Raw genomic sequence first — 22,475 nt, forward strand, 5'->3', positions numbered from 1 at the left:
CACAAGCAGTGTAAGAGCACACCTAGAAGAAGTAAAGCAGAATGTAGGATCTTACATGCTACATGTAATACTAACACTGGTTGACACGCAAGATGCAATAGTATCAACTCAAAAGCCCCGCATTGAATCCCTGGATATAGGAACAGTATGTGTATTTGAGACTCACCTGTGACAATTAGACCATAAAGGTAGCATAAGTACACGCACTAAAACATCTGTAATCAATTCGTATTTTTGTCTGGCAATATATCATTCCAGGTAAGAGGCATCATTTGCAGATCAGGATTTTAATAGCTGAAATGTGTCACATGTGCCACAGCTGTCGAACTGCTCAACCTTGAACAGGTATGACGACACCCTGGTCCTACCTTAATTCTGCTGTATGTTGATTAGATGCAACATGGTAAATTCAAAGCACCGGCTCCTCGCATTGGTGTGCTTTATCTCTTCTTCATACTATTTCTGATTATGAATCCCTTCTCCTGCTCCACCCTGTTGGTGGTGTGCCAGTAGGTCAAACATTTGACTGTGTTCAACCCATTGTCTTGATCTTGACATCACAAATTTTGCTGAAACATTGCCAAAGACCTGTGCCTCAGGTTTCATTTGATTTTTCAAGGAACTAGCATTTTTTGTTCCCCATTATTTACAACAAATTTGGAAAACAAGTAACAGCTATCCCTCCAAAGTATGTACCAATCTGGATTCACACACAATTGTACCACTGATTAATTTATGATTATGAAGACACATTTATGTTGATGATTAAGTGAAGCAAGTCACAATGCTTCAACTTATTTGGATTGGAAACTTCCTGGAAATTGAATGTTTATAAGTAAGTAGTCAATGTATTGGCCCTGATGAAGCAATGTCCTTGTCGTGAAGAATATGTTGCACCCCATTCTCTGTTGTTTTGTAAAATCGACTCATATTGAGAGCTATCCTGAAATAAATGGGATTACGATTTATTAATCAACAGGCAAACCTATGTTATGTGATTTACTGAAAATAACCTTTAATAGGAGATAGAAGACTTGACATTACCATTTAGCCCTCTGACAAGGACTGTGTTGGGTTTCATACTCTGTCAGTGCCAAGGGGAAGGTACTACTTTAGTTCTTGAGGTCTGACTTGTCTTACAATAAGCGTCTTTTCTGGTTCATGATGCTACCCTACACCATTGACCGTGTGCTTTTCGCTCCCCGTTTGGACCCTGCACTGCCCCCCACCACCCCAACTCCGTGCTGACCCGGCCTCCTCCATAGGCTGGACATTACTGCCACGCTATCCACATTCAATTTCTTTTTATCGAGTAGTTTGCGACGAGCCTAGAATGGCTGGCCTTGCCAATGCTTGTTTCCGTGGTGTGTAGGGTTGGTGACTCAGACTGTAAAGAGTCTGCTGAGATATTTTTAAGGTTAGGCTCTACTTGTTCCGCATTCCAGCGTGTCTTTTGTTCTGTCAAAATCTATCATGTTGTGTAAACTAAGTGTGAGACAAAGAACTGTGTGGTTTGACCCCCGGTATGTGGTTTCCTTATGAATTAAAATTCCTTAAACATGGTTTCCCTCTGAGATGCGCGACCCCACGTACTTCTGAGCCCCGCGCCGGAGCCGGGATGCATATGTCGTCATCAGCTTCCCTAAAGCTCTGAACAATACATCCGGGCTTCCCAGCCCGTGGACAGGGCCTGGCCGAATCCCACCCTATTAAGAAGCGGGGGTTCTGAAAGGACACCAGAATGTCTGCAGAGATTTATGATTATTTAACAACAGTAGCGAGTTTCTGAATATTCGTTTTCTTCTTGTGAAAAGGGACCAATTGTAGTAAAAGGTATTTTCTATTTGACAAGTGTGCTTATAGTTGAATATATTCAGGTGCATTATGTGTCGTGTGGTGGTTGTAGGGAGCTGGTGTTACCTGTGCGTCTCATCACTGAGGTTGAATTTTCGAGTTTATATCCCCTGTTCGGTAGTTATGTTTTCTGACTAGGTAACTCAAAAAAACGACCCATTCTGGCCAAAAAAAGAAGTTCATAAAACGATATTTTTCCCTCTTGGTTTAGGGTTTATGGTAGCTGCATTGACGAAATTTACACCATTCTGTGAATAAAAATGTCAGCTCTTTATTGGCATAAATGAATGATGGGCAGTGACCCACGCTGCTTTATAGGCATTTCATGCTTTAGTGACTTGGTTCATAGAGTTCTGCGCCTTCACTTTTTTGAAGTAAAAGAAAAATGCCAACGTCTGTTCCCGACAGAGAAGTACTTCTTAAAGAGCAGTACATTTTTTATGGTAGTCAATATTTAATCTAGCCCACGCGCATCACCCTCTTATCAACTTTTCCTTTTGGCACAGAGACCCAAGAGTTTTACATATTTTTTGTGTTTACATTTTTATATAGGGTAGCACGAGCAAATCAGCGGCTGGGTGCTTTAAATAGACCCACATGTGGAGTGGTGGCAAAGCTCTGCCTTGAACCAACTCCTACTACACCAGGGCTGCTAAACAATTAGACTGTTCTTTAAGAAATCAAAACAATTCAAGTTCGGGGATGAGGCTGAAGATTCTGACAAGGTGCAGGTACTTTTGCAGTGTGCTACACTCCTGTGTTGAACATATTTTGCAGGGAGCTGAAGCTCTATTTTCCTGTGTCGTCCATGAATATTCGTTGCTGATTGGGTGGCACTCTTGTCAATAAAAGCGCTGGGAAAGGAGTCTTTCCAGATGTCGGTAGCAGCGCCCATTGAATGTACCATGGCAAATGGCCAGGGTGACTTTCAGAGAGACTAAATAGAGGCATTTCTATCTCATAACATAACGTGTATTTGTGAAGCGCACGTTCAGCCGTAGGCATCTTGGCGCGGAATAACAGATGCTTATTAAGCTACTTTAACCCCTGTGCAAGTGAAGCATAATGATATGTTCTGAAACTGTGCACCAGCTTCAATAAATGTGCAAGCCCATCATTCAATAGAATGGCTTGCATTTTTGTGGGAGACTGCTATTGTGTGCATCTTTGCACATCTCACCTCTGAAGAATATGCCAAAGTCAGATACTCATTGGCTACTCTCCATCAAATGGTGCAGGGATGAAGGTCTGCTGGAGACAACAGGCCTCCTGTACTACAGACGACTGTAGTTTCCAGAGGATTGTCCTTAAAGGCGTTCTGGAGGCAATATGGGCAACATGTGAAAAGCGCACCACCCAGATAATGGCAGACCGTAAACATTTGTCTCCCTTTTTTCAAACTTTAAGCTCGTTGAACCATCTTCTTTGCAATGCGGGAGGGGGGCAGATCTGAAGGGAAGCATCTCTAAAGACTGGTACTCACTTTATTGGAAAATCTGGAAATAAAAATGTCCTGGCTGAATGCTAAAATATTCACACCTGGGGAAGATATCACAAAAGGGAAGTGGTCCCTGGTAGATGGGTAGCAAGTAGCGCGCATGTCTGGGAACTCCATAATCTTAGACTAAGAGCCAAAAACAGGATGTTTGCAATCTGTCTTCAATTGTTCTCAGGCATCAGACTGTGTACAGTGTAAAGCATTGTGGCTTGAAGGCGTAGGAAGAGGAATATGAATTGACCCATGACACTCCATATTAGTATGTAGTCGAGGAGAACCATTGCTGGATCAGTCTTTGCTGATTTGGGCCAAGTTAGAAAATGTGTGTGATAGAAAAAAATCCAACAGGATTGTGCAAATCAGAAAGGGAATCTTGCCTGCATAAAAGAATATGTTTGTGCACTTATATGTGCCTTAGCTGCAGAAATGCCTTTGAGTCTCAGCTCTTCTATGATCAGTACAAACAAATCTAGCACCCGTTATGCAACTGAACTGAGGACATAACCAGATGCTTTGTGTTAATGACCACAAACAGAAAGGGACACAATATGGGGTGGAATGAGTTTTCATTGGCTTAGTGGGTGCTACTGCTAAATTACATTGCACATGGTATGCACTTGACAAGGTCAATGGGCCATGTTTATTTTTCTAAAAACATAATATTGGCATTTAGATCTTAATTACATATCACATCACAAGTGATTTTACAAATATACACGAAGCATCAAAACACCATAACATCTTTACAATGGGAAATCACATTAAATGCTGTGTTTTATGTAACATATATTCTGTTTCGACCAGGTACTAGGGGTGGGCAGAAAGTTCTGTTCCAGCCACGGAATTGGTGGAAATTTGGCGGCTCAGCGTTACTCCTGTAATGTGGAGTTTCGGCCAAATTCCATTAATCGCCGCATGGCAGAACTTTTTCTCATGCGTCGCTCCAGAATGGTAAGTTGGAAAGTGAGATTTTGCATCCCCTAGCACGAGCAGAACATCCAGCGAGATTTTTCCAAAGCCAGTAGTCGCGGGCGGTCGTGACCGTTCAGGGTCACAAGGCTGCCGCTCAAGCAGAAAATCTAAATCACAGTGCAAGCAGTGCGACGTTCCTATTGGCGCAGAGTTTTTATGTCAATTCACAGAATTTCGTGGAATCAAATTCCACAAGTTTTATCCACCCTACCAGGTACATAAGTCATCTATTGTATATCTTCCCTGTCACCCCTAATTGTTCATTAATAGGGGGGGGTGGGGTTGCTAAAGAATCTTATGAGTTCAGCCCATATATTTCTTTCTCCCCACCTCGGACTTTGTCAATTTTTTTGAGCAGATTTGTTTCATAGACTCATAGACTACTTTGTCGGCAGGCATGCACCTGTCCATAGTCACACTCCAGGCCTTCATTTCAGCGCTTCTAATTTTACTCCACCTTTGTGGCCCCCCCCCCCCAGCCACCATTATTGCTAAATTACAGAATACCCCCTGGCATCTTGTTATTGTGACATCTTTCCCTATCCTTAGTTTTGCCAGATATGCTTGCAACAGGTGATTGTCCCCCAGTGTCTGAGCAATCTGGTTCTTAATTTTATTCCAGAGTCGTAGCATACGGAGGCTTTCCATTTGTACCTTTGTAAGGGTCCCTTCTGATTGCTGCCCCTGAGGTCTCTGTTGTCTCATAACTTCCCAAATTTGACTAATTATACTTTCGTGTACCAGGTGCAGTTCAGAATCTTTAATTGCACGAGTTTGAAACCAATCCTATTTGCTACCTCTCATAGATGTCTGCAGGCTTCGCTATAGCCCTCATCATCAAGCGCACATATATTTCATTCCTCTTTACTCCTTAGAGCTCTATGTTCCAATGTGCAATATGAATTAATGTTCAATTTATTTGTGATGTGGCATGTCTTTGGAAGAGGGGGCAAGGACTCTATGTTCAGCAGAGATTCCTCCTGTATGTCTGTGGCAACAGTGCATATTTTCAAAAGGTGTCCAGGCTGTATGTATTTGGAATGTGGGTATTTGCCCGTATGTACTCCAAGTTCAGTCTCAAAGTCTCAAACTCTTTTAAACCATCCGGCCTCTACACATCTAATTTTTCAGAAATGACTAATAAATCCCATTTGCTAAGGCGTTCCAGGTCCTGCACGTCCGGCAATGAGCTAAATAGCCACAAAGGAGCTTCTAGTGCAAATGGATCTCTCTGTTGCAACACTTTATTAGAGGTCTGCCAATATCCCCTGTTTTAGATTGATCTGGACAATGCGTCTGTATTTGTTTTCCATACAAGTCTCTTAGGTAGCCTCGAGGTTCTAATCCGTGCCCATCTGAATTGATTTCCAGGTTGTGATTTATATGCCAATTAGGCATTGAAATTCTCCCATCATTTTGAATAGGCCTGCTCTGCCCAATTTGGGCCATATTTTACTTGTAGTATTAGTTGACTAAAGTGGTTAGTAGGACTGACATTCAGTGTTACTTGCATCTCTTTGGGAGCCTGGCTTTTCAGTGAAGGACTCTGTTATTACATTTGACATTTAACTGCATGGATTGAAACAAAGATATTGCAGGCATTCATCTACTCACAACATTGTAACAGTAATATCTTTCAAAGCCAGTAGGTCTGGCTTTGGCTGCCAGCGTTTTGTTTTGCCTTAATTCTTGTGAAACGTTATAGTTAGTAGGGCTGCTGACCTGCAACAATATTAAAAAAGAAAACATTGGCTAGAAATAAAAATATATTTTTGGTCTTAAAAAGCACTCATGGCTATAGTAGTCCTTTGCTCTGGGATGAACTTCTTTGTATGCAGATGTGCTCCTTGTGAAAGAGCAGAATGCGGACACTCACAGTGAAGTTAGCCATGGCTGTCCAATTGCCCCCTTTGCTTCATGCTGCAATGGGCAGTATTAAAATGTCAATGACATAGCAACAGACCAATCGATGAAGAAGGCTGGCTGTAAGCCCTTACAAGTAAGCATAGTGTGTATATAATGTTAGTTAAATCAACAGGTTTTGGTTTATACCAGACCTACAAATATGCATATTTGTTTTCAATTCTATATATACCACCATCTAGGAGCAAATGTAGAACTAATTATTAATATAAAAAAATTAAATAAGAATGAATCAGTGTTTTGGAGAATAAACCATATCGATTCATCTGTCGATATTGGGCAGGGATCCAGAGCACACTATACGTATCCAAATGATATTCTCATCTTCAAGTATTCATTATTCGGTATAGATCACACCAAACGTAAATTTTCAAAAGTTTTATTCATCAACAGTGTCCACCTCTTGGGAATCACTGTACCTGTCACTCAAGCCTACACGTGTTTCATCACAGCATGTGGCTGTGACTCTTCAGGGCTGATCCTAATGATCGAGGCGCGTGGTCGGGGAGCCGGTGATAATTCCAACCCGGTCCTTATCGGGTGGTTTTGTTGTTTAATAGGTCACGGCACCAGTCGGTATTTCCGGTTGCAGCAGCAAAATGTTGAATTTGAAGTTCACAGCGAGTGATTATCTCTAACGGTATTCAGGCCGTGTTCAGCCCGTGAATCAGCTTGTACAGCTTCGGTCTCCAAGTGCGGGAACACACTTGGAGACCGAAGCTGTACAAGCTGTACATGACGATGGAAATACTTCTACTTACTGGAATAACGTACTTTTTGGCGCTTACTCTGAAAAGCTTTGTGATGTAATTTAAGAAACGTACACAATGTAGGAATTCCATGTTTGAGTACTTTTGCTTAGGGTGTAATTGCAGAACACAAAAAGTATTACATTTATTCCAAGGTGTTAAAAATATATAGTTTTTGAAAAATAGACCAGCCATCAAGATGATAGATTAGGATTTTTTTCATGCCTATTTGGCATTACATGGTTTGTATTTTTGTAAAAACTGTTCAATCAATCAGGTGTTTGTTAAGCACGACTACTCACCTGTAAGGATCTCAAGGCGCTAAAAACTGTTAAAAACTGCATTCGCTTCCTTTTCACATTTAGTCATTCATCTAGCAAGTGATGTGGGGTATCATAGCTACATGGATATGTTTCATCATATGTTATGTTGTGCATAGTGTAGTTATCTGAGATTTGACACAAATTCTGCTGACATGCTTTTGGTTCCAGTTTGTTGTGTTGCATTTCCGCAGTGATGCCCTGAACGTTCTTTAATGCAGTTTGATGACCACACTATATTATTTATTTACAGCTGACTACCACAGCAGTGGAAACCCTGTTGTCAACGGGTGGAAAATACACAATACTGCCAAAAACAAATGGTTCGTATGCATGGCAAAAACACCTGAAAACAAGCAAGAATGGCTTGAAGCAATTTTAAAGGAGAGAGAAAGGCGAAAAAGTAAGACTTTAATTTTTACCAAATTGCTGGTACTTCATTTTGTGTGTATTTTAATGACCTGTTAATGGCAAGATGTCTATTTCTAGGATATGTTCAGGCACTGTAGGGCATTGTGATACAAATGGTAAGTTATGGCTTCCATACAAAGAGAAGCCAGGGTATAGCACACAACTAGAAAGAGTTAGGGGTGATTATCTTAAAGTTGGGAAGAAGACTCTACTGGTGATACTTCTGACACTTCGGAATAAGGCTTCTAAACCTGGGTTTGGCATTTGACCAAAGAATATGTTTAATCTTGGGGGACGTCAGTTCAGTATTTTTGGTTTTAAGTATGGGAAAATTTGTTACCAACTAATTGCCTAGTGTATGCAACTTCGCATACTGTTTTCTAAAAGTGTGATTTCCATTGGACCAGAACCCACATGCATAAAAGTACTGTTCTGTGTAAAACGTTTCATGTTTGCAATGCTTATGATGCAATTGCAAAGTTTTCTGTAGCGTGTTGCAGAGTTGCTTGGGGGCTTGGTCTGTGATTTATCAATTAAATGAAAAATAAAATGTCAGTCCAGTGGTTACGAACATGATATTTTGAAAGACTGCAAAGAACATCATTTTATTTGAGGTATTAGTAGAGTTGAAAGTACATTTTACGAATGGCTGGACGGATTGTTTAATAGTGACAGCGGGAACTGGAAGAAATAGAGCTTCAGGATTCACAGGCTTTCTGATATCATAATATAATCCAAAGGTCGGAACCTCACCTTAGGTACAAAAGGTTCAGTAGAAGGTACTGACCTCTTTGCTGTTGGTTGATCCAAGTACTTCAGAAGTGTTTTTGACCACATGCTAACGAAGGTGAAGCTTGTGCTGTTAAGAGCTGAGGTGAAGGGCTAACTGGTAACTTTTCAATAACTTCAGTCACGATCTTCAACAAGTGTCACCACACCGGGAGTGAAGTTGGGTTCGAAAAAAGGACATTAAATTACAAAGTAATTGTTTTTAGAAGGATAATAAAAGTCTTGGACAGCTTTGTGGAATAGAGGCAACACAAATGCAAGATTTTGACAGTGCTATCTGCAATATAGGTCTCTGGGTAACTTTTGGCACCATACATTCAATTCTCAAAATTATTTAGTCATTTAAAAGCAAGTATAGTGATGAAGGTTTTTTCAAACAGATAAGTCCTGTTAGGTGCTGGCCTTCATCAAGTCAAGGTAATTGGTTATCTACATAACTCAGTGTGTCAAGTGGATTAGTAAAATAAGCAGTTAATCCTGTCAAGCTAGGAGACCTGTAGAAGTATCAAATCCAAAAGTGGTATGAGCTTTGGAGAGTGGGTTATCGGTGCTAATTAAATCAGTTTCTCGTCCAGTCCATGACTGCCTCTCCATCTGATTCTTATAGTCCAAAGGCAGCATGATTGACGTTTTGTATATTGCAACTCTCATGAATAATTTTGCCTTACCGTAGATGGAGTGCTAGGTGCCAATTCATGGTAACATTTTTCCATGGTAAGATATACATTTGGCCAGATGTTACTATGATGCTTTGCTTTCTTAAATAAAAGCCATAAACATGATAGAAAGACTACTCTATGCTTGGTGATATATACAGAGGACGTGTATAAACCTTGTATAAACCTCATAACCAATATACACGGGCTGCATAAAATATTAAAGGAATATTACTTGAAGCACATTGTATATCTTTTCATTGGATTTATGTAACTAAAGATTGCTAAAATTTCAGCTTTCTATACCACCCTTATTTCAGAAATCATGGTTACTTGAGAATCATATTAACTGATACTTTATTGAATCATTAGTTATTTCCATGCACAACATTCGACTTTTTAAGAACGCCTATACAGATAGGCATTACAACTGTTTTGTACTTAGCATTATGGAAAAATGGTTTTTATACAGCAGTGCGAACAAACTAGTGGCCTCTCAAATCACAAAAGTAATTTGAAACTGTTACTGAGGTAAATTATTGTAAGAACCATAGTGCTATTTATTGTGCTTTGCTCTCTGTTACGCTTTTGCAGATTTGAGACTTGGGATGGAGCAAGATACCTGGATGATGATATCTGAACAAGGGGAGAACCTTTACAAAATGATGTGCAAACATGGAAACCTAATCAAAGACAGAAAGAAAAAGCTGACAACCTTTCCTAAATGTTTTCTTGGCAGGTAAAGTCGTAACATACATATACAGCATATCCCTCTGTATATAAGCATTTATTTGGACTAAAGATTTGTACCTACATAGGTATATTGCTTAATGTAAACATGTATAATAATTACGTTTTGAAGATATAGATATTCATTTGTTCTGCTAAAGAAATGTACATATTACTTATAGTTATATTATTCTATGTTTAACACGTATATAAGTGACTGCATAAATAAGCAAATCTTTTGTCATAACTATCTACAATTGCTTCACTAATGAATTACAAAAAAAGCCCTAATACATTAATTTAATTAATACATTAAAGTACAACAACACTTGAAAGTCTGAGTTTATTAAATGCAACTTTAATCTACAAATAATACCTTCCTTACACTTATATACCTTTCCACGTACCTATGTATCTTTATATTTATTACTTTGCTTCTAATTCAGCATATGCAAGGCATTACCATATATATCACCTTATATTTCTCACGATGTATCCTCTATCTCCACTCTCTCATTCATCCCAAACCCTATACCACTACTATGACCCCCAAAATAACCATTTCTAGACTCTTCCCTCCTCTACCCCTCCTTGCATCATCTCATACCTCTTTACTATTTAGATCTCTCAAACAAACCTTTTCCTCTGACTCCTCCCCCTCCACCTCCCCCTTTACTCATCCAAAACCCCCTCCTACTGCTATAAACTCCATTAAAAAAGAAAAAAAAAAACCTTCGACAGAGCTATCATTTTTTTCTCATTCAATTCCTCCTCCTGGCTCCCATGTTTCCTGGATTCTTAAGCAGTTGTTTTGTTGCGAGGTTTCCCACTCACTTGACATGCCTCATATCCCTTACCTCCCTGACTTCACACACAGGCGCATATTCTCAAGGACCTTTCGCCGAGTTAACAGCACTTTATCGCTGTCAAAGTGGCGATAATTTATCGCCCCATTCACAAGCTAGTGTTAACAGCCCATATCACCAGTTTACCTGCGATAGCAGCCGCAAAAACCATCGCCACAGATGACCCCCACAACTATCGCTAATGAGATGCAGAGTAGGTGTACCTGTGCCAAAAGCCACGACACCCCTCAGCAACATTCTCAACAACCAGCCAGATCGGCGATAAGAACTTAAAACAGGCGATAAGGCGTGTTAGCAGCAGGAAACTAACACCTGCTCTGACCTGGTGTAAAGTCGGATGGCAGCCTGGACCACAAAAGGGAGCCCAGCCCAGAGTCACACCTGAAGGGCACAGATGCCATGGAGCCAACGATCATGCACCTAGGAGCCCCTACACGACCACAACACCCACCACTGCCACCCCCAGGACACCCCCCCCCCGGCAAAGACATGCCACATCAACTACACAAAACATGTACCAAATAATCAGCCTGATGTCGCACAATCGCATTTGGTGACATGCATGTGCTGTCACAAAAATGAGCATCACACATTTACCTACGATTTACCACTCGAAAATGTATTCAAATAAACACAGAACAGAAATGAAGACACATGGTAGCTCTCCTGGGGTCAATCTGTAGGTCACAGCCTGCAAGACAATAATCCAGATGAGAAGGTGTGACTTGTGCTCATCAATGGACAGAGATAGAGCAAAAGAGAGAGATAGAAAGAGAGATAGAAAGAGAGGGAGAGAAAGACGGACAGAGAGGGGGAGAGAGAGAGAAAGACAGACAGAGAGGGTGAGAGATAGAAAGATGTCTCAGAGGCACCCTCATCTACAGACCCCCGGGACCACGCACACAATTCAGCGAAGACATCGCGGACTTCATCAGCCCGCACGCCCTCCCCTCCGCTGACTACATCCTCCTCGGGGACCTCAACTTCCACCTGGAGAACAACAACGACCGCAACACCACCACCCTGCTGGACAACCTCGCCAACCTCGGACTCAAGCAGCTGGTCACCACCCCCACCCAGTACGCCGGACACACACTTGACCCCGTCTTCTCATCCAGCAAGGACACCGCCTTCAGCCACGCCACCGGACTCCACTGGACGGACCACAGCTGCGTCCACTTCAACTTCAGAAGGACCACGATCCACCACCACCAGCAACAGGTTGCACGCAGAAGCTGGAACAAGATCAGAGCCGACCAGCTCGCGACCGCCCTGAGCAAGAACCCACCCACCAGCGCAACGAACCCCAGCCAAGCGGCCACCAACCTCACGAAGTGGATCAGCAACTGAGCAGACGACCTCGCCCCTCTGAAGACCCCGCCTAGCAGACCCGGTAGCAAGAAAGCCCCATGGTTCACCGACGAACTCAAGAGCTCCAAGAAGAACTGCCAAGCCCTCAAGAGAACCTGGCGCAGAGACCCAACACCGGACAACATGACTGCCCTCAAGCTCGCCACCCGAAAACACCACCAACTCATCCACGCCACCAAGAAAAACGCATTCAAGGAACGACTGGACAACAACGCACACAACAGCAAGGAACTCTTCAACATCGTCAAAGAGCTCTCCAACCCCAACGCCGGAAACAACGACATCACCCCTTCGCAAGACCTCTGCAACTCCCTCGTCTCCTACTTCCACAACAAGATCGCGGACATACACAACAGCTTCAGCACTCAACCGACGCACGCCACGACCGAACCACCGCCCCCCACCACCACCCTCCGCGCCTGGACCCCGATCAGCACCGAAGACACCGTGCGCATAATGAACTCCATCCACTCCGGATCTCCTACCGACCCCTGCCCTCACCACGTCTTCAACAAGGCCGACGCTGTCAATGCACCCCACCTGCGGGACATCATCAACACCTCTTTCGACACCGCTACCTTCCCGGAGAGCTGGAAGCACGCCAAACTCAGCGCTCTACTAAAGAAGCCATCAGCCGACCCCACCGACCTCAAGAACTACCGCCCCATCTCGCTGCTCCCGTTTCCTGCAAAAGTAATCGAGAAGACCGTCAACAAGCAGCTGGCCGCCTTCCTCGAGACGAACGGATCCCTCGACCTCTCGCAGTCTGGCTTCCGGGCCAACCACAGCACCGAGACCGCCCTGATCACAGCCACGGATGACATCCGAGCTCTGCTTGACAACGGAGAAACAGCGGCCCTCATCCTCCTAGACCTCTCCGCGGCCTTCGACACTGTCTGCCACCGTACACTAGTGCAGCGACTCAGCAACGTCGGAATCCAGGGGAAGGCACTGAAGTGGATCATCTCCTTCCTCGCCGGTAGGACACAGAGAGTCCGCCTCCCCCCGTTCAGATCTGAAGCCACCGAAGTCATCTACGGCGTTCCTCAAGGCTCCTCGCTCAGCCCAACCCTCTTCAACGTGTACATGAGCCCCCTCGCAGACATCGCACGCCAGCACAACCTCAACATCATCTCCTACGCCAACGACACCCAGCTGATTCTCTCCCTCACCAACGACCCCGCCACCGCCAGAGCCAACCTCCACGAAGGGATGAAAGAGGTAGCCGAATGGATGAAGAACAGCCGCCTGAAACTGAACTCGGACAAGACGGAAGTCCTCATCCTGGGATCCTCACCCTCCGCCTGGGACGACTCCTCGTGGCCCCCGCCCTGGGCAGCGCACCCAAACCAACAGACCACGCACGCAACCTGGGCTTCATCCTGGACTCCACCCTCTCCATGACCAGACAAGTCAACGCCGTCTCCTCATCGTGCTTCAATATCCTGCGCATGCTACAAAAGATCTTCCGGTGGATCTCCACCGAGACCAGGAAGACAGTCACCCAGGCCCTCGTCACCAGCCGTCTGGACTACGGCAACTCCCTCTACGCCGGCACCACCGCCAAACTGCAGAAAAGACTTCAGCGGATCCAGAACGCCTCAGCACGACTCTTCCTGGACATCCCCCGCCGCAGCCACATCTCCGGACACCTGAGAGACCTGCACTGGCTCCCGGTCACCAAGAGAATCACCTTCCGACTCCTCACCCACGCACACAAAGCCCTACACAACCAAGGACCAGGATACCTCAACAGCCGCCTCAACTTCTACGCTCCCAAACGCCAGCTTCGATTGACCGGCCACGCCCTCGCCACCGTCCCCCGCATCCGAAGAGCCACCACAGGGGGACGGTCCTTCTCCTACCTCGCCGCCAAGACATGGAACTCCCTCCCGACCCACCTCCGCCTGACCCAGGACCACCTCGCCTTCAGGAAGCAACTCAAGACCTGGCTGTTCGAACAGTAGCGGACCCCCCTCCCCTAGCACCTTGAGACCCTCTGGGTGAGTAGTGCGCTATATATATGTTATGTTATGTTATGTTATGCAGGGGTTTTGTATAGCGTACGGCTACTCGGAAGAGTGTCCCGACGCTTTGGATTGCACACTAATCTCATAACACAACAGGGAAAATAAGAAACAAAGATAAAAGAAACCTAACAGGGACCGAAACTAAGAGGAGAAGAGCCAGGTTTTAAGCCCTTTCCGAAAGGCCAACAAATTAGGAATGCTGCGCAGGGACACAGGCAGTTTATTCCATAACTGAGGCGCTAGTAGTTTAAAAGAGCGGCCTCCGATGCGGGCTCTCTTCACACGAGGAACCGCCGCAAGATACAGGGCTTCAGACCTGAGCGACCTGGCAGGCAAATAAAAGGCCAGCCTCTTCTGCAGGTATTTTGCTCCGGAGGCGTGCAGGGCTTTGTGCGCCAGGGTAAGAGTTTTAAAAATTATCCGCTTCCGGACAGGGAGCCAGTGCAGAGCCTCCAGAAGACCCGAGGCTCTGGCACGGCGAGATAGTCCAAAGATGGCCCGTGCTGCCGAATTCTGGACAACCTGTAACCGTTGGAGCAGATACTCTGGTAAGCCGAGATAAAGGACGTTGGAATAGTCAATTCTCGAGCCTATAATCGCCTGCACCGTGATCTTCCTATGTTCCTCCGATAACAGGGGAAGGAACTTACGTAGCATCCGGAGTAGGCCAAAGCAGGTACCAGTGAGACCGATTACCTGTGAACGTAGTGTGAGGCCATTATCGATCTTAATCCCAAGGTTTTTAGCCACCTGGGAAGCATATAAATGCTTTGATTGATTGATTGATATATAAATGCTTTGATTGAGGGGGGGAGAGAGAGAAAGACGGACAGCGAGGGGAAGAGAGACAAAGACAGACAGAGGGGGAAAGAGAGAAAGACGGACAGAGAGTGGGAGAGAGACACAGATAACAGAAGAGATGGACAGGGAGAAAGAGTGCCGACACTGCACATCCAGGCTTCACTGCTCACCTGCTGCCACCGGTGTGCCTCCAACCATGTGCCGGTATGTAGTGCAGTTCACCAGGTCCTACATCTGAAACAGATCCGTCATCTGAAACAGAGTCCAGATACATGAATGGCAAAGTACATACAATTGCACACAACATCATCGCCTGTTCACCCTGCGCACCCAGGCAGATTCACCCCAGCCCCTCCCTCGCCCAGCGGTGCATGCCCACCCCAGAGCACCCAGGCAGATTAAGCCCAGCCCCTCCCTCGCCCAGTGGGGCATTCCCGCCCCTGCGCACCCAGGCCGCACTGCTCACCTTCCAACCGGCGTGTCGTAATGAGGTCCCACCTCGTGCCGGTGCAAACCCCAAGCCCGGGGCCCACGAACATGGCACCCTCCACATCATGCAGCCCGCTCCGCATGCCACCAGGTCTCACATTTGATCCTGGGTCTTGATTTCGCCACGGCCGAGGACATACCAGTGTACCCGGCATCATCGCAGGCTGCACACCCGCTCAGCCCTTGAGGTGCCATTAATTCTGTGATCCAGGAGGCAACGCCATGTGGTGGTAGGCCCGCACTGCCTGCTAGCTCAGGCCTACACTGTGGTCCAGCAGGACACACAAATCCTGAGCAGTCCGGACCGCCAGGACAGGGCATCATTGCAGGCTGCACACCCACTCAGCACTTAAGGTGCCCCTACCTCAGTGCACCGAAAGTCACTGTCCCATGGCGGTGTGCCTGTGCCGGCCACAGTGTATCCGGTGCCACCAAGTCTGTGCTCCACAAGTCATGGACCCTGTATGATTGGGTATTGTGGTGCAGACGCCATCATGTCACCTCCGGGCCGGGGGAATGTGATGTTTCAGGGCCCTGGGCCCTCATGACTACATGAACACCACACAGATACACCCAGAGAGAGGTTGGAAATGGCATCGAGCACATGCACCCCGTCCTTTTTATTGGCAAGGTCACAAGTCTTGTAACCCGTGTGCTGGATGGGTGTGGTGTGGGTGTAGACCAGCTGTGAGGGAGTGGCTGTGGCATGCTGACAATTTGATCTGTGATCATCAGATCACTACAGGGTAGACCTGGGACATGTAGCATTGCCGCCTTCCCTGTGAGCGTAAGCAGAGTGGGCTGGCCTGGCATATGCCAGTCCAGTGTAAAGATGTGAATAATGACACCGGGTCTATGAGCTTGGTTCCGTGCGGGGCTGGACAAGGAAGTTACTAATGCGTGTGTCCTTGTTGTTGTGTCTGCGCCACCCGAACCGCATTCGCCAATGTTTCATCCTGTGACCCAAGTCCAACGACATGAGTCACATGGACGTAAGAGGAATTCACTGAGCCTACATTCATCCATACTTCCACACTTGAAAGACCATAGACAGGACACATCAGTGTGATTAGGAATGTTTAATGCACATTCAGTGGAGTGTTGCATCTGGAGCAGTACAGGGCTGTGCAAACCCCACATGACGATGTTGGCCCGTGGAGGGCCAGCCAGAGTCCTTCAGGGAATGACATGTCCAAAGGAAGTTGAATTGTTCAGTCTGCAGTCTGATTGGCGATCAAATAAAATATGGCAGTCCATGTCGAGGTCCAAGGTGAGTGCTGCAGAGTGCATCGGGGGACAGTGGAAGGTGATGATGAAAAGGGTAGAACCAATCAGAAACCAGACATGTGGCGGAGAAGAATGCTACTGCTTCCTTCATTCCACGAAGGCAGGTTCATCCGCATCTTCGTCCACTGCTGTTGCATGTGCCTTACGTGTGGGTGGCGGTGTTCTGTCTCCTGCACTGTGTGGCAGTGACACCTCAGGGGCCCGAGGTGGAATGTCTGCTGCACTGTGTGGCACTGACACTTCAGGGTGCGGAGATGTGGATGTAGTGGTGGCAGCAGCATGCATCAGAGCCAGGACTTGTGGCAGCAATACCATGAGGATGGTCTTGAGGTCACTTAGGAACCCAGCTTCCACTCGCTGGTGTGCAGCTGTGGCAGTTGTTCTTTCCACATTCGCCCGCTCCATGGTCTCCATTAACCTCCCCATGTTTCCCAACTCCTGTGTGACATCGCTAGAGCCACTCTGACTGGACAGTTGTTCTATTCTCTGTGTCAGGGCTCCAGCAATGTCAGCCATGGTCCGTTGAAGAGCTTGGAGCGGACTGTGGATGTCCGTTAGTGACTGTGAGTGGTCCCTGATGGGAGTTAGACACCCACTTATGGCATCTAGTTTGTCTGCCATACGGTCGAAGCCCACCCGCACCTGTTCAGCCAGATTCTCCTGGCACCCCAACACCGGGCATTGGAAGTCCATGTGTTCTTTGTGGGGGTCCTGGGAGGCAGCCGTGTTGATGGGTACTGCCTGCTGTGTGGTCTGTGCAGAGGGTGGGGCTCCCTTGATGCAGCTGGGCTGCCCAGCTCCTTGAAGTGGCTGGCTGCAACATTTTCCGCTTAGCGTTTTAAAGCGGAAACTCTGAATAGCGCTGTGTGGGGGGTAGAATTATTGTAATTGCATCCTGTCACTCTGTATTTCTAATTTGAGCCTGTCACCTGATTTACTAAACCGCACCGAGCTGTGTTAATTTGATCACAGTCTCAGAGTAGCGGCAACGTTAAAATTTCATTTCATTATATTTTATTCTGTGCACTGCGACGCTTGATGATTTTAACCTTTCATTGTGTGAAACATATTTTACCTTGTTCCTCTGCATTTCCCGTTCCACCGCAAGCACTCGGCTTGTTAGCTGTGGCGGGTGCAGGGCGGTACTCACTTCCGGATTCCACCTCAGCGAGGCTCTCATTGGGCGAGTATGTAGAGGCGGTGCTGAGCACTAGCCCGTACTCTACTTAAGCCAAATGGCAGCTATGACGCGCAGCGAATACGCGCTGCGACCGCGCCGCGACCACGCCAAAGACATGCCTAAGACCTGCCCGTCTGGGCCCGTCCGGGCCAGACCGGGGCCAGGGGCAGGAACCTATGCCTCTCCATCCCTTCGATGTCCAGGTATGACCTCCCAATTCCTTATGTCTCTGCGACCACAGACAAACACAAATTGTAGCATACTGGCGCCATCGCTATATGAAGGTGGCTGTTGCCCAAATTGTCATTTTGCTCTCATGAATCATCAACCGCATTCTGACCCTGATAATATGAATACTCGCTATGGAAGGCAAAGAAAGCAGGCAGACACTGCTTTCACCTTCCATAGTATAAACTGCAGATCGCTCCCCCAGCATAAATGAGATATTCTGAATCTTCTGCTAGATAACAAACCCAGCGCCATGTTTCTGACAGAAACCTGGCTAACAGAGAGTTCAGGGCCAGATATTGCTCTTGCCCTCCCTCCTGACTATGCCATCGTCAGAAGAGACAGAGAGGGAAAAATCGGGGGTGGCATAGCGGTTATTTTTCAGAGACAGTTTACCTGCAATCTGGAGCCCATTAGTATACCTGACAGTGAAGCTGCCTTCTTCAAGATCTCACTGAATCCTAATTTCACATTCTCCGGTGTCTTGATATATAGGCCCCCCTCCGGACACCTAAAAAATTGGGCTGCCAATTTGGCCAGTTTTATAACCCCCCTTTTCTTAACTTCGAAAAATCTCACCCTGCTTGGTGATTTTAATATGCACTTCGACGACCCTAACAACGTGACCTGCTCCAACTTATTGGAGGACCTTGCAGTATTACAACTTAGACTATTAAACTCTGGCCCCACTCACAAGGCGGGACACTTACTTGATCCCATTATTACAAACATCCCTGAACTTAGTTGGACATCCACATCCCCTGTCTGTTGGTCTGATCACCACCTCCTACTCTTTGGCCTAAATTTACCTACATCTACTCTAAATAATGCTGTATGGCCGGTCTCGTCCATGAGAAACTGGAAACAGCTCGACACCAGTAAACTCAGTGAGTCTCTAGCAAACAGCCCACCAGCTCAGGCCTCAGACATGGAAGGTATTGCCAACGTGATGAAAACTTGGCTGGAAAAAGCTGTTGACAGCTGTCTCCCTCTTTCTCAAACCAAAAGAAACATACACCGACCCCCAGCCCCATGGTTTACTGAATGCCTGAAATCGGAAAAATCACACTGCAAATACCTTGAGAGGCAATGGAGAAAAGACTATTCCATTGAAAAAAAGAGGGTTTATCAAAACGCCAGAAACAAGTACCACTCCGCTTGTACCAAAGCACGCGCCCTTTTTGTTGCAAATAACATCAATTTTGCTTCTAACAAAGCAAAAACTCTTTTCAACACAGTTAAGGAACTTGCAGGTGTTAACACGGTTGCAAACGCCCCCCCTCTGAGCACCACACAATGTCAAAACCTAGCATCTTTCTTTACTGATAAAATTGAGAACATCATCCATGCTATAAACTTACAACCTCTCACTAATAACCTTCCAGTCGCTCCACCACTAAACCTTCCTGCTTCTAAGCTCCTTACACACTGGCCTGAAATTACCCTGGACTCACTTAAATCTTCCCTGAAATCCATAAAATCGGGCTCTCCTCGAGACCCCCTCCCCATCAGTGTTCTAAAAACCCTCGACGACCCAGCTCTGACTTTTGTCGCTAACACCCTTAACGCCTCTCTCATCCTTTCCACGGTGCCTTCCTTGTGGAAGCATGCGATGGTTAGTCCCCTGCTGAAGAAGCCCTCTGCCAACCCTGAAGTTCTGGCTAATTATCGGCCTATATCACTTCTACCTGCTTGCTCTAAACTTCTGGAGAGACATATTCATTCTGCTCTTACTCTCTTCACCGAGAATAACGCCCTCCTTCATCCATCCCAATCAGGTTTTCGTGCCGGTTTCTCTACTGAAACTGCCTTGTTGGGCGTCACGGAAGCCATTAGGAAGCACCTGGATGAGGGTCAAACTGTCGCACTCATACTGTTAGATTTGAGTGCGGCGTTTGATACCATCTCGCATTCCAAACTACTGACCACATTAGATAACAACGGCATTAGAGGTGCAGCTCTTGACTGGATCAGATCTTTTCTGTTGCACAGGACCTTTCAAATCACCTCGTCCATTGCTTGCTCGGACACCTTCAGTGCCCCACACGGTGTCCCACAGGGCTCCATCCTAAGCCCCCTGTTCTTTAATATTTACCTTCGACCTTTGGCCGATCTAGCAGAAAGTTCGGGTCTCACCCTAATGACCTATGCTGACGATTCCCAAATCATCTTTTCCCTGACAAAGCCAAAATCCTCTGATCCCTCTCTTCTTAGGCAGGGACTCCTGAACATCTTCAGTTGGATGTCCATCAACCAACTGAAATTGAATGGCGATAAAACGGAGGTCATACTCCTAGGTAAAGATAAACATCTGTGGAATCCTTCCCATTGGCCATCTGAACTAGGGACCATTCCAACTCCTGTTTACCATGCAAGAAATCTGGGTGTCTGCCTCGACGACACTCTATCTATGAGGCAACAGGCTAACAAAGTAGTCGGTCTTTGTTTCATCATAATGAAATGGCTGAGAAAGATCCTCTGGATGCTGCCCCTTGCAACTCAAAAGACCGTAGTCAATGCATTGATAACATCACGTCTTGACTACGGGAATATCCTGTACTTAGGATCAAATCAGGCTGTGATCAAAAGGTTGCAGCTCGCCCAGAACTCAGCAGCAAGACTACTCTGTAACATCCCCAATTTCTCCAGTGTATCGAAACATCTGAGGGACTTACACTGGCTCAGGATCGATCAACGCATCAAATTTAAAGCCCTCACCTACATGTTCAGAATTAAAAATTCAACAGCCCCCAAATACCTGCAATCATTGGTTACCCCTTACATTCCTGGAAGGATGCTGCGCTCCCATTCCGGAGCATTCTTTGTGATCCCCAGATACAAATTGTCAAGAATTGGTGGTAGATCTTTTTCTGTCCTGGGACCCACTCTTTGGAACTCCCTCCCAGTTAACATCAGGACTGAGGACAATTATGCTAGTTTCAGAAAGAGCATCAAGACCTGGCTCTTTAACAAATAACTCTCCGTAACCCTTAAGCGAAACTTTGTGATCAGCAAACCTGTTGTCGGCGCCGGGAAACCCTTCTTGGGTAGCTGTGCGCCATACAAATGGAAAAATAAAATAAAATAAAATAAAGTGGGCTGCGGAGGCTGTGCACGAGCTGTTGGAGGCTGTCGGAGTCGAAGCTATGGTGATCCTCTTCATCATCAGAGAAGAGAGATTTGGGCTGCTCTGCAGGAGGTGTTGATTCTCACTCTGCAATGTGAAGGAGAGATGCAGTTTAACAATTTGTCCACATGTATGTTATCGCATTGTACATGTTTTCATACAGCCTGCATGACAGTGTACATTGTGGCTGTTTGGGAGGAGCTGCCTATTTGATGGGGGACAGTGAACATTTCAACAACATGACTTGTGTGTTTGTAGTTGTACATTATCAACTCACATTTCTCTGCAATGCCAAATGTGATTGGCCAGTGTCTACACTTAGTCGTTACCAGTTGTATCCTGTGTTCTGTTGTGGACATGTTGTGGTTTGTACCACATTCTTGTCACTGTTGATGTGCCCTGAATGTTATATGTGTGTGCTGCATTTCGGGGGAGTCGCCCCTGCAGCTCTGATTTTGCTGCCCCTTCTCTATTTCTATTTTTTGATATACCTTTGATTTCTGTGCTTATGCAGTGCTGAGATGTTGCATACTTGGGTACATTGGTCTCTTGGTGGGAGTTGGGGGCTGGGGCATGGTTTGTCCGCAGATGTGCTCTGCTCAATTATGCATGTGTGCCATTGTGCCCGTCCCCCCAGTCCCTGGTCGTTACTAACCCTGGTGCTGTTGTTCCCGTCATATTGAGCAGTGTCCAGAACCCCAACTCCTGCCACCATCTCCCCGCTGATGACTATAAACACCATTTCCTCCATATCGTCCAGCTCCTCCTGTGGTGCAGGACTCCCACCTCCAGTCTGCATTGCTGTCTTCCCGTTCTTGGCCAGTTTCAGCTCGGTTTTGCGCTTGACATAATTCCAGCACCTCTTGACCACTTCCATTGTCCTCTTCAGCACTCCTGCTGCATTCACCTTGTCTACAATGGACTGCCATAGTCCATTTTTGGTTGCCAATGACACAGTGGAGGTGACGAACAGTTGTTGATGGTGTTCTACCACCTCTGTTATCAGGATCTGTTTTCCTGCGGACTGAACTGCTTCTTCCTACTCTTCTTCTCCTTGGCCTTCCCTGACCCCGAGGTCCCAGGCAGGTCAGCCGGGGGGCTTGTGGGGTTCTGGTTCTCCTCCGTACTTGCTCCGGAAACATCCATTGTAATTTGCTCTTGTTTGGCATTTGTTTGTCTGTTTTTTTTCTACTTT

General features: G+C 46.2%; 1 protein-coding gene across 2 annotated transcripts in view; it reads left to right on the forward strand.

Moving 5' to 3' along the window:
* Window positions 1-22,475, forward strand: part of PREX2 (phosphatidylinositol-3,4,5-trisphosphate dependent Rac exchange factor 2) — a 1,248,069-nt gene that overhangs the window by 324,381 nt on the left and 901,213 nt on the right. For both annotated transcript variants that reach the window (XM_086965847.1, XM_086965848.1), the window contains exons 9-10: window positions 7,570-7,719; window positions 9,767-9,911. In XM_086965847.1, coding sequence (XP_086821973.1) covers window positions 7,570-7,719; window positions 9,767-9,911 — 295 coding nt within the window. The remainder of the gene's footprint in view (window positions 1-7,569; window positions 7,720-9,766; window positions 9,912-22,475) is intronic.

This window comes from Lissotriton vulgaris, chromosome 4_1, assembly GCF_964263255.1.
Source record: "Lissotriton vulgaris chromosome 4_1, aLisVul1.2, whole genome shotgun sequence".
Taxonomy (NCBI): Eukaryota; Metazoa; Chordata; class Amphibia; order Caudata; family Salamandridae; genus Lissotriton; species Lissotriton vulgaris.